Raw genomic sequence first — 12,157 nt, 5'->3', positions numbered from 1 at the left:
TTCCTTCCCTTCCTTCCCTTCTTCATTCCCTTCTTCCTTTTTCCCTTCTTCCTTCCTTTCTTCTTTCCTCCCCTTCCCTTCTTCCTTCTTTCTGTCCTCTTTTCCTTCCCTTCCTTCCCTTCTTCATTCCCTTCTTTTTTCTCTTCTTCCTTCTTCCCTCCTTTCCTCCCCTTCCCTTCTTCCTTCCTGCTGTCCTTCTTTCTATCCTCTTTTCATTTCCTTCCTTCCCTTCTTCATTCCCTTCTTCCTTTTCCCCCTTCTTCCTTCCTTCCTCCTTTCCTTCTTCCCTTCTTCCTTCTTTCTATCCTCTTTTCCTTTCCTTCCTTCCCTTCTTCTTTGCCTTCTTCCTTTTCCCCCTTTTTCCTTCCTTCCTTCCTCCTTCCCCCTTTCCTTCTTTCTATCCTCTTTTCCTTTCCTTTCCTTTCTCTCCCTTCCTTCCTCCTCTCCCTCCCTTCCCTTCCCTTCCCTTCCTCTGCGTGGGCCCCCTCGAGGCTAGGCCCCTCCCTTTTGCCAAAGGAGCCCTCGGGGCTCTCCCTCGTGGAGCTCTGGCTGGGGAAAGGGCGAGTCCCCTCCCGCCCCTTTTAAGGCAGGCCCGAGGCAGACAGGCAGGTAGGCAGGGAGGGAGTTGCCCAGGTGAGCACCGCCGGAGTTGGAGAAGCAGCCCCGGGGAGGGCCAGGCGAGCGGGGGCAGACTGCGGACAAGCGCGCTGGTGTGTTTGTGGTGTCCGCCGGCCCCAGAGAGTCCCCCACCGCGGGCCATGACAGCCGAGGGCGCCCCGTCTGCCCCCGAAGCCTCCTTCTGCTCGTCGGAGGCGGGGAAGGCGGAGGGGTCGGAGGGCGCTCCTCCGGCAGTGGGGCCAGCGGGGGTGTCGGGGCGTCGTCGGAAGCGGCCTGTCCCGCGGGGGAAGCCTCCCTTCAGCTACATCGCGCTGATCGCCATGGCCATCGCGGCCTCCCCGGAGCGGCGCCTGACGCTGGGCGGCATCTACCGCTTCATCACGGAGCGCTTCCCCTTCTACCGCGAGGGACCCCGCAAGTGGCAGAACTCCATCCGACACAACCTGACGCTCAACGACTGCTTCGTCAAGGTGCCCCGCGAGCCCGGCCGGCCCGGCAAGGGCAGCTACTGGGCCCTCGACCCGGGCGCCCGGGACATGTTCGACAGCGGAAGCTTCCTCCGGCGGCGGAAGCGCTTCAAGCGCGGGGACCTCTCCACCTACGCCGCCGCCGCCGCCCAGCAGGAGCCCCCCGCATCCGCGCCCGTGGGCTACCCGCCACCCCACCTCTTCGCCTTGGAGATGGGCCCCGAGGGGGGCTGGCCCTCGCCCTCGCCTAGCAACCACTGCGCCTTCGCCGGGCCCGGGGCCTACTCCAGCCCTGGCCCCAGCTTGACCAGGCCCCACACTGCCCTGCCTTACTCCTACCCCATCAACCAAGGCGCTTACTCCAATGGAAACAACTTTGGCGCCTCTGCCCACCTTGGGGTGCCCACCTCACCACCCCTCAGCGGTGACACCATGGACTTCTATGGCTACGGCTCGCTGGCCCACGGCGGAGGGCAACTCACTAGCCCCGGGGCCTACCTACGACACGCCACCTACCCCGGCGGCATGGACAGATTTGTTTCTGCCATCTGAAGCTTGAGAGAAGATGGTGGCACAAGGCCAACGTCCAAAATGGGCCTCCCAAATGGCCCCGCATCATCGCCTTGCTCTGCTGTGCTGTGAGGAGGGCTGTGGCACCCCTTTGCCCAACCCTGGCTGCACCATTTTGCTCTCAGTGAACACACTGGATGCTCCGGTGAAGGGACCGCAGTCGGACAGGTGGACGGAAATGTGGCCCCTGGTCCCGTGAAGACCTTCGGCTACTGCACTACAATATAAAGTGACCAAGGGGGATACTGGGAAGACACGGCTGGCCATCTGCGCTGACCATTTAATGCAGCTTCGAGCCAGTATCAAAGAAACGGTTCTCACTGTTTAAGTGATTGCAGGAAATCATGAAACTGGTTTAGGGTCCGGATAATGATTTGTCAAACCACAGAACATTAGGGCTGGATCTCCACTGCCATATGATCCATATTATCAAAGCAGCTAAACCAGATGACACTATGTAACATGATTTTTGTTCCTGGGTTATATACGTCCTTTCCTAATTGGTTTTATCATAATAATATGGAAAAGTATGTTGTCGAAAGCATTTGTGGTTAGAATCACTGGGTTGCTGTGAGTTTTTCGCGCTGTAATAATTGTTTTTTAATCATGTCAGAAGCTACTTGAGAACATACTGGTGTGAGAGAATTGGCCATCTACAGAGACATTGCCTAGGAGACACCCAGATGTGTTACCATCCTGTGGGAGGCTTCTCTCATGTCCTCACAAGCTAGAGCTGACAGATGGGAGCTCACTCCGCCTCGCGGATTCGAACCGGTAACCTTCAGGTCATCAACCCAACCTTCAGGTCAGCAGTCCAGCTGGTACAAGGGTTTAACCCATTGCACCACTGCGGATTTGGCTGTAATAATAATAATAGTTTTATTGTATTGTCGAAGGCTTTCATGGCCGGAATCACTGGGTTGTTGTAGGTTTTTTCGGGCTATATTGCCATGTTCTAATCTAGAGGCATTCTCTCCTGACGTTTCACCTGCATCTATGGTGCCCCCGGTGGCGCAGTGGGTTAAAGCCCTATGCTGACAGGACTGAAGACCAACAGGTCGCAGGTTCGAATCCGGGGAGAGGCGGATGAGCTCCCTCTATCAGCTCCAGCTCCTTATGTGGGGACATGAGAGAAGCCACCCACAAGGATGATAAAAACATCAAATCATCCAGGCGTCCCCTGGGCAACGTCTTTGCAGACGGCCAATTCTCTCACACCAGAAGCGACTTGCAGTTTCTCAAGTCGCTCCTGACACGACAAAAAAAAAAAACAACAAACCTGCATCTATGGCATAGATGCAGGCGAAAAGTCAGGAGAGAATGCCTCTAAAACATGGCCACATAGCCCGAAAAAGCCTACAATAACCTAATAGTTTTATTTCTTGCCCACCTCTCTTCACAGCTCGAGACAGGTTACAGCATTACTAAAACATAAACAAACACACAATCATTTTAAAACACTCCATAAAATACAGATATTAAAACATACCTCCATAAAATATGTATCAAAATACACAAAACAAAAGCCAGGCATATAGCAGAGTTTAAAATTCACAGTTAAAACCGTCTAGGTAGGCCTGCTGAAAGAGATAAGTCTTCACTTGTATCTTAAATGCTCTACCGGCAGAGCGGCCAATCAAAAGATCTGTAGGAGAGCTGTAAGGAAAAATACTAATTGAACATGGCCATACAGCCCAGTTTTGTTTTTGTGGGACATCCTACTACAGCACATTTTGCTCTAGTTTACAATGAATGTCTCATAGAGTCTCAACCAATTCAACATAGTTTGTGGCAGCCACAAAAACTTGAGTTTCTGGAGGATATTAGCAACTACTTTCAAAATAAGTACTACATAATTAAACAGGAAATAATACTTTCAAACCAGGAACAGATTTTTTTTTTCAAATTTTGTTACATCGTGTTGTCTGCTTTGAACTGGATTTTATGCGCCTACACTGCAATATAATCCAGTTCAAAGCAGATAAACTGGATTATATATGGCAGTGGAGATGGAACCCGAGAGACACATTTCTTTCTTTCTTTCGCTCACTTTTCTGGGGGTTTGTTACCTGGCCACTACAGTTTGAAGCTGTATTCAGTGGTCCGTGGAAATGGAGCCACGGCATGACTGTAAAATGTGAACATCTCCGCTTTTTCAAGTCAAGGGAATAGCAAAACATTTGGTTTTCCTTTATCTGTTCTTTTCTACTTGATTTTGTGCATACGTTTCTGATATGCTGCAGAAGTCTCAATAGTAAAAAGCTGCCACTCTTTCTCTTCCATTTTCCAAGATTAGCCGGGTTTCTACCAAAGTATGAATAACTATCGCAGGTGTGTGCTTCATATCCTTAATTCCACATTTTCACTGACTCACAAATTCATTTGGACAAATACATTCGGGGTCAGTGAGTCACACTTCCTTTTGGGTGCTTCAGATAAATGCTGTCTTGTCTATAGCTTTGTTCTCTGATGGCTTTGGGATTATAATAAAATGTACTTTTGAAACAGACTTTGCTGGACAGCTCTCCTGATTGTCGATACTCTTTGTGGATGTGTAGATTTTCCATCTAACAGGTAAAAGAAACTGCTTCTGCACTTTATTTTGTTCAGTGGGTCCCATTTTAGCTTTTAGCCTTGAGTCAGGTGGAGCCAGGCATTTTAGTGGTTTGAGCACTAGACTAGGACTTTAAGGGACAAGGATTTTAATCCTCACTCAGCCATAATAAACATCTCAGTCTCAGAGGAAAGCAGTGCCCACACTCACCAAATCTTGGCAATAAAACCCCATGATAGGATCACAGTAAATCAGAAATTATTTGAGTGAAATGTCTGCCCTTTTTTCATGAGTTTGAGAATAAAGACCTCACAACCTCTGAGGATGTTTGCCATAGATGCAGGCGAAACGTCAGGAGAGAATGCCTCTAGAAGATGGCCATATAGCCCGAAAAAACCTACAACAACCCAATAAAGTTAGTGTTCATATCCAGATGGTAGTACAGTACATCTTAAGGGTGAAATGTAACCAAAACTTCAGTGTCTTCCCAGGGATTTTTGTTCTATAAAGCAAATGGCTTTTTCTCTATGTTAAGCATACTGTATATACTCATGTGCAATATATGTCAACCTGATGTATAAGTCAAGGGCAGGTTTTGGGGCCAAAATTTTAGGTTTTGGTATGACCTTTAAATAGTAGAGAGTAATTGCATGGAGAAGGGAAAGCACTGGTCCCAATTCAGGGCCAGCCTCTTCTGGATGCCCCCCCCCCCCCCCGTTTTCCCACTGAGACATTCAAAAAGGCCAGAAGTGGCACCACGGCAGAGAGAATAGAGGGGGTTAGTGCTTCTTTTAGCTTCCACTGGTACAATTTAAGCTCTAACCCAGTGGTTCCCAACCTTTTTTTGACCAGGGACCACTTTGACCAGGGACCACTTGCCAACATTAGTACTAAAAGGGTTACGAATCTGTTTTTGGTCAACTTTAGATTCAGTTTTGTTATTTGGGGTGCTCATTCAGAAAATTGCATTGGATAGACCATATCAGCTCTAGTTTCTGATACAGATGCCATCCAGTAGTCACCATCTGCTTGCCCACAGAAAACCATATTTAATAATCTAGAGCTGATGTGGTAGTAGTAATCTTTCATAGGTAGTCAGCCTCTCCCCTCCCGATATCCCCGCTGCTTCAGCACTATAAGAGGGTTTCACAAGACCACGTTGCCATGCAGTTTCAAGACAATAGTGTAGTAATGATTAGGTCATGGACCATATTTTCGTTCTTGTGCACCACTGGGGGTCCATGGACCACAGGTTGCGAACCACTACTCTAACCTTTTTCTATTCAGAAAAGCAATATTTCATTTTTGATAAAATTCACATTGCCATGGATAAGTTGATCCAGGTTTTGGGGGTTGGTTGGAGTTTTTTTTACTAACATTTCAATATTTATTCATGAATATATGGGATAATTTATATCCCAACCTTTCAGTTTTTGTTGTTAATTGTCTAGATGTACTTATTAATAGTCTAAATAACATTTTTATTACCTTTTAAATAAGAAACCTCACAGGGCTTTATTGGGGAGGTAGAATTACTATATTATCATATTTTCCCCCTCAATCATCCTTTTGTCTTCCTTCCATCTTTTCTGAATCAAGAAGGACTTTATATTGTCCCAACACTGGTTGGTGAGTGGAAAGGCTACTGGTCTAATGGTTTGGTCAGAACAGGAATGACCCAAGCTACTAATGTGTCATTGAGGATTCAAAGCCAACTTCTCTAGATGGTAATCTGTCAACCCTTGTTCAAAAACCCAACCTTTTCATGTGAACTGTGCTGAACAGATCAAAATAAGCTGAGTGTCGAGGAAAGAAAGATCTATACGCATAGTTAAATGATGCTGACTCTTGAGGACAGTAATAGTTTCGATTTCAGGTTAGACAATTACATGCTTTTGCTCCTATATCTTAAAAATAAACCCTGTTACTGCGAAGAAGGAGTCTCTTAACTAACCTCTAAATTTCTGTGGACAGGGAATTCTATTTATTCCAGATGTAACAACACACACACATTTGCAAAATGTTACAGTGACAAAAACCTGTGCAGTTCACCTGGAAAGAGACCCAAATACTCAGATATTTCTCCTGTATTCCTGGGATTTTGCACACCCTTTTGCGGATAGAGTCGCTCAGATACGCCTCAAGTTAGATACCAGCTTAAATACAGTGCCAGAGGAGGTGACCGAGGCATCTGTTTGTCCAGTTTTGTGGGATTCTTTCCAGCTTGTTCATCCTGATGATGTAGAGGGGGTCCTTGGGGCTGTGAGGGCGACCATGTCGGCTCTGGACCCTTGCCCTTCCTGGCTAATTAAATCGATGGGTTGATCCTAAAATTTTGATCATTAATGCATCGTTGGAGCAGGGGACATTTCCATCTGGTTTGAAACAGGCTGTGGTTAGACCACTCCTGAAAAAGGCCTCCCTTGACTCCATGGTCTTGAGCAACTACAGGCCAATCTCTAACCTCCCTTTCTTGGGCAAGGTGCTGGAGCGGGTGGTTGCCTCTCAACTCCAGGGATTCCTAGATGACATCGACTATCTGGATCAGTCACAGTTTAGCTTCAGGCCTGGTCACGGTACCGAGACAGCTTTGGTCGCCTTGGTGGATGACCTCCGTAGGGAGCTGGACAGGGGGAGTGTGACTCTGCTGGTTTTCTTGGACATCTCACCGGGCGAATGAAGGAGCTCCCAAACATCCCAAAACAGCTCTGAAGATCTATTGGATGTGGACAGGATGATGATAGCATGATTTGATTGTATTTTTTCCCATTAGTAAGAATGTTAGTTTTACTTAGTTTTATGTTAAGGACAAATGCTGGGTCACAGAAGTGTGTATAGTAGGAAAGCAGGCAGGAGGGGATGTGGAGCAAAAGGGAAAGAGAGGTAATGAATATGTGGCTGATTTAGATGTGCTGAATGAGGAAATGCAACTCTTCAGTCATGAAAGCCTCCCTCCAACCTTCTTTTTAAAACCTTTTAGAAAATAAAATCTGCATATTTTCTTTCCCGAAATATAGAGCAAAGGAACAATGTTTTTTTTAACCTCAGAAATTATTCCACAAGCTTGGCCAGCCTTTTTACAATACGGTACACTCTACACTGCCATATAATCCAGATCATCAAAGCAGATAATCAACATTATCTGCTTTGAACTGGATTTTATGTGTCTACACTGCCATATTATCAAGTTCAAACAGATAATCTGGATTTTATATGGCACCATAGAAGGGACCTCTGCCTATCGAGTACAAGGGAAGGAGGTGTCAGGAGGATACTGGGACCATACTTCTGCCTGGTGGCCAGAAGTGCTTAACTTTTGAAACATTTTTTTTGGAAAATTTACCATGGCTCAATGGCCCGTAGCTCACTTTGATTTGCACTGTAATAAATCATGCGTCGACATTTTTTTTCAAGTTCGCTTTATAATTTTTAATACAATAAAATAAAAATAAAGCAATATTTCAATCAGGTTTATAACAGGTTTAACCAGATACAAAGTTCTTGAAGTAAGTGGCAAAACTTGTTGGCGCTGACAGCTTTAGAGTCATTTTACAAAGGGACATAGTGGGTTTTTTCACTTCCTTTTAATGCATCACTTTCAGAAAAGCTCCCAAGGCACACTTGTGCCCTATTCCCTTGCTCCTCAAGGCCACCACTATGTTGACCCTACACTTTAGGCTATTTATACTAGAAGCAAAGATAGCATGCAATAAGGACTTGGATGTATGCAACTGAATAGCATTTTTTTCCATTCAGGAGCGGGGAATGTTTGATTCTCATGGTGCCTTGCCATTGACCATGCCATTGCCAGTTGAGGCTCACGGCAGTTTAAAAAAACAACAGGCGAATATAGCACTAAACGAAACATGCAGAATAATCACAGAATGAATCAAACCTACACCTGTTGATAGACTATGCAAGCTAGCTGGCATTACCCCCCCCCCTCCCCCCCCCCCCCGGATGTGTGATGAGAAGTTGCTCTTAACTGTGAGAGAAATAAGGTTGAACACTGTGAAAGCCACCCACTGCATGGCTATCACCCTCCTCCCAGTAGACTCCAATCAAGGAAAAGCTTCATGAGAACCACCACTCCTCTTAATGTTCTCCTAGCAACAGCAAGAGTATCCCTCTGAGCGGATAAACCAGGAAATCCCAACTGGGTCTTCCTCCAGGGGCAAACCAAGAATGGGCAGCTTGGAAGTCCCTGAACAGACTCAGAAGTGGAGTGGGCAAATCAAAAGACAACCTGGCAAAATGGCACTACCTGGAAGCATCTTCCACCTTGTGTGACTGTGGAGCAGAACAAACTCTGCATCGGTATGCTTGCCCGCAAAACCATGCCTCATGCACAAAGGAAGAATTGTTTAAAGCTACTGACAATGCAGTTGCTGTTGCCCATTTTTGATCTAAAACTATCTAGTAGCTTGTGATCTCTTTATTTTATCAGTTTTATGGAGCCCCCGGTGGTGCAGTGGGTTAAACCCCTGTGCCAGCAGGACTGAAGACCGACAGGTCGCAGGTTCAAATCCGGGAGAGGCGGATGAGCTCCCTCTATCAACTCCAGCTCCTCATGCGGGGACATGAGAGAAGCCTCCCACAAGGATGATAAAAACATCAAATCATCTGGGCGTCCCCTGGACAATGTCCTTGCAGAAGGCCAATTCTCTCACACCAGAAGTGACTTGCAGTTTCTCAAGTTGCTCCTGACACGACAAAAAAAAATCAGTTTTATACTGATTTATGCAATGATTTTGACGCGAAATAAATAAATGGCAGTTTTAGACAAAAACATCAGGAGGGTCTAAGTATCTTCATGCTTCCTACAAATGGTTTAAACAAGTCAGATGAAGCTTTTAAAGATCACACTATTCTTTATCTCAGCTTTTCTAGTCGTGTGTCTTTTGGATGTTTTAGATGACAGTGGATGATGGAAACATTTGGAGAATGCAGTTCAATGAGGGAGCCTGTCCCAGGCTGTTCGTCCTCAGCTAAAGTGGTTCCATACTCCATTACAAGGCCAGTCACTTCTTATATCTTTGTTAGGAAGGCAAAACAGTATCCAACAGCAAAGACTGATATTTGATGTCGGAAATTCTTCTTTGAAACAGCTCCTGTTTCAAAAAAAAGGTTGATGATAACTAGATCACCATAAGGCTGGACAATTCAATCTCATCCCAATATGACTAGTTTATGGCTTATCACAGGTTATCTAATGTGGAAGACCACCTGTCCCCACAATCTTCCAGGGACTGGCACTATATTTATGCCCATTGGATCCAGTTGCATGTCTAATACTACATTTGATCTTAGCCAAAAGGCCGAGAAGCGATGTCTAATTAGTTGGCAGCTTTGATTGTGAAATGATGGCTGTGTGATCTCAGGGCTCAGTCTCTTCTGATGCCCGAGGCCACCCAGTACTTTATCTGACTCACAATGAGGCAGTGTCAAACCACACCCTTGTTCTTCTATGGTAATAATGCTATAAGACATCATAATAAGGCAACTAAAAAAAAAAGTCAGGACTAATACAATTTGGTCATACCTGTCCACTGAAGACACAGCCCCTGTCTACACTGCCATATGATGCAGTTTAAAACTGCATTATATGGTCAGTGTGGAGTCATATTATGTAGTTCAGTGCAGTTAAACTGCATTATGTATAGTATGACTGAATTGTATTAGGCCTGACCTTTTTTTTAGTTGCCTTATTATGATGTCCTATAGCATTATGACAATAAATAAAGATTATTATTATTATTATTATTATTATTATTATTATTATTATTATTATTATTATTATTTGCATCTATACTGATTATATGATGCAGTTTCAAACTGCACTGTATAGCATGGGCCACAGACTTCAAAAGGCTAAATAAGACAACACGAAGCTTTTCAGTGAGTAGCAGTTATCATATTTCTGTTAGGATTTGAAAAAAGGACTCCATCATATGGTGAGTTAACTGGAGAGGCATGTGCCAGCTACCGATTGGCTGAGTGTGCCAGGGTCCAAGGTTCTGGTTGGCTGCTGTATCTGGCTGGCTGCTGAGACCAATGGTTCTAACTGTCATTCTGCCATTTTCTCTCTTTTGGACAGTGAAGAGAAAGTGCTGGCTGCCAACTATCTTAAAGACTGACCATTTTAAGGCATGAGGCTTATTTTAAAGACTATTTTAAAAAACTATTTTATTCCTCTATTCCCTGCCTGAATTCAAATAGACCAATGTATATATTGTTGCCATGTTTGAACCTTTGAACTAAAGTAAAGATACTGATACTTATTTCACAAGCCTGAGTGACATTCTATTACACTGCAGGATGTATCTTGGTTTAAATACTGTGGTAAAGCTTCTGCTTATTCTGCTTATTCACATTTACCAACCCTCACAATTTCTCCTCCACCGCTCACTGCAGATATGGTTTCCTTATTCAGTTGCTAGTCCCTCTTTCTTTCCAAGCAAGATTATTCTTCCCTTTCATCTAATTCAGATTATTCTTTCTCATTCACCCAGTATAATCATGCCATCTTTTGCATTCCCCCGCTTGCAGTCACCAGCTTTGTCAGGGTTTGTGTTTATTCCTAAGGAATTCTTAACTGCTGCTACACAAACATGCCCATACTTCACTCTTGCCTCAGTGCCTCAAACCCAGAAGTGAATTGCACATTTTAAATAATAGTTTGCTACACATTGTATACTTTGGGTCCATGTGAAACATGACAGTGTTCTTTGAAATGTTAGCATGATGGCTTACCTGGTAAGTAACTTGAACCTGGGATTTCTTTTCTCCATCTTATTCCCTGATCACCCGCAATTTGGTAAGTAGGTGATTTTGGACCATTTTCTGCCTTTCTTGATGGACTCCTCAGGGTCATTGCTGGAAAGGTGGGACATGCATTAAACTAAAAAATAAATAAATAATTTCACCTCATGACTACTTTTCGAAATCCAGAATAACAATCCACACTGGAAGTTTCAAGTCTTACTGGGACATTTGATTTCCATTACTGATCTTCTCATGAAGAGATCATAGACATGTTCCTGAGGAACTTTACTTTTCTCTAAAACAAAGTATGAAAACCATTTCTGTAAAGTAGAATTTGGAGAATTGTTTTTTGAAGTACAAATCTAGAATCAAATTCTGGGAGCTAGAGAGGCCATTAGAAGAAGAAATTTTCCAAGGCCTGCCATATATATGCATTTATATTCCACCCTTCTCACCCCGAAGGGGACTCAGGTCAGAGCAAAACATATAAATGACAAACATTCAATGCTGAAACATACTAGACCATACACATATAAAAGCATTAAAATCACTTATCTTGACGTTGAGGATTTTAACGTCAAGATAAGTGATTTTAACGCTTTTGTATGTGTATGGTCTAGTATGTTTCGGCATTGAATGTTTGTCGCTTATATGTTAAAACTGTCTCAACAACCATATTGAATTTGGTTGGCATACTAAATTTCGATTGCTTCCTCATTGCACAATCCCAAAGGCTTGGTTCCACAGTTATGTTTTTATCATCCTTCCAAAGGACAAGAGGGAGGGGGCTGACCTGATCTCACTAGGAAGGGTGTGTTCCATAGCCGAGGGGCAATCACTGAGAAGGCCCTGTCTCTCATCCCCGCCAAACACGCCTCTGATGGTGGCGGGACCGAGAGCAGGGCCTCCCCAGAAAATCTTAATCTCTGCGGTGGTTCATAGGGGGAGATGCGTTCATATAGGTAAATTGGGCCAGGGCCATTTTGGACCCTGGGCCAAAGCCAGCACTGAGAGCAAACTGGGAGCCGGGGACAGGGAGAGCAATTAGAGAACGTATAGATCATCTACAAGTGTTGGAGCCCCTGTTGGTGCAATAGGTTAAACCCTTGTGCCAGCAGGATTGAAGACTGACAGACTGGAGGTTCGAATCCAGGGAGAGCACGGATGAGCTCTGTCTGTCAGC

The 12,157-nt window shown here is 44.8% G+C and overlaps 1 protein-coding gene across 1 annotated transcript; it reads left to right on the top strand.

Moving 5' to 3' along the window:
- The first annotated feature begins 758 nt into the window (after positions 1–758).
- On the top strand, positions 759–2,607 carry LOC132765518 (forkhead box protein E1). The gene has a single exon (XM_060759801.2). The coding sequence runs from the start codon at positions 759–761 to the stop codon at positions 1,635–1,637; it is 879 nt and encodes a 292-aa protein (XP_060615784.2). The 3' UTR covers positions 1,638–2,607.
- The last annotated feature ends 9,550 nt before the right edge of the window (positions 2,608–12,157 follow it).

This window comes from Anolis sagrei, chromosome 2 (genome assembly GCF_037176765.1).
Source record: "Anolis sagrei isolate rAnoSag1 chromosome 2, rAnoSag1.mat, whole genome shotgun sequence".
Lineage (NCBI taxonomy): Eukaryota > Metazoa > Chordata > Lepidosauria > Squamata > Dactyloidae > Anolis > Anolis sagrei.
This window is presented reverse-complemented; position numbering and strand designations above follow the sequence as displayed.

Bases quoted from the DNA above. Each gene is read 5' to 3' on its own strand.
- LOC132765518 (XM_060759801.2), top strand. From the start codon at position 759: ATGACAGCCGAGGGCGCCCCGTCTGCCCCCGAAGCCTCCTTCTGCTCG.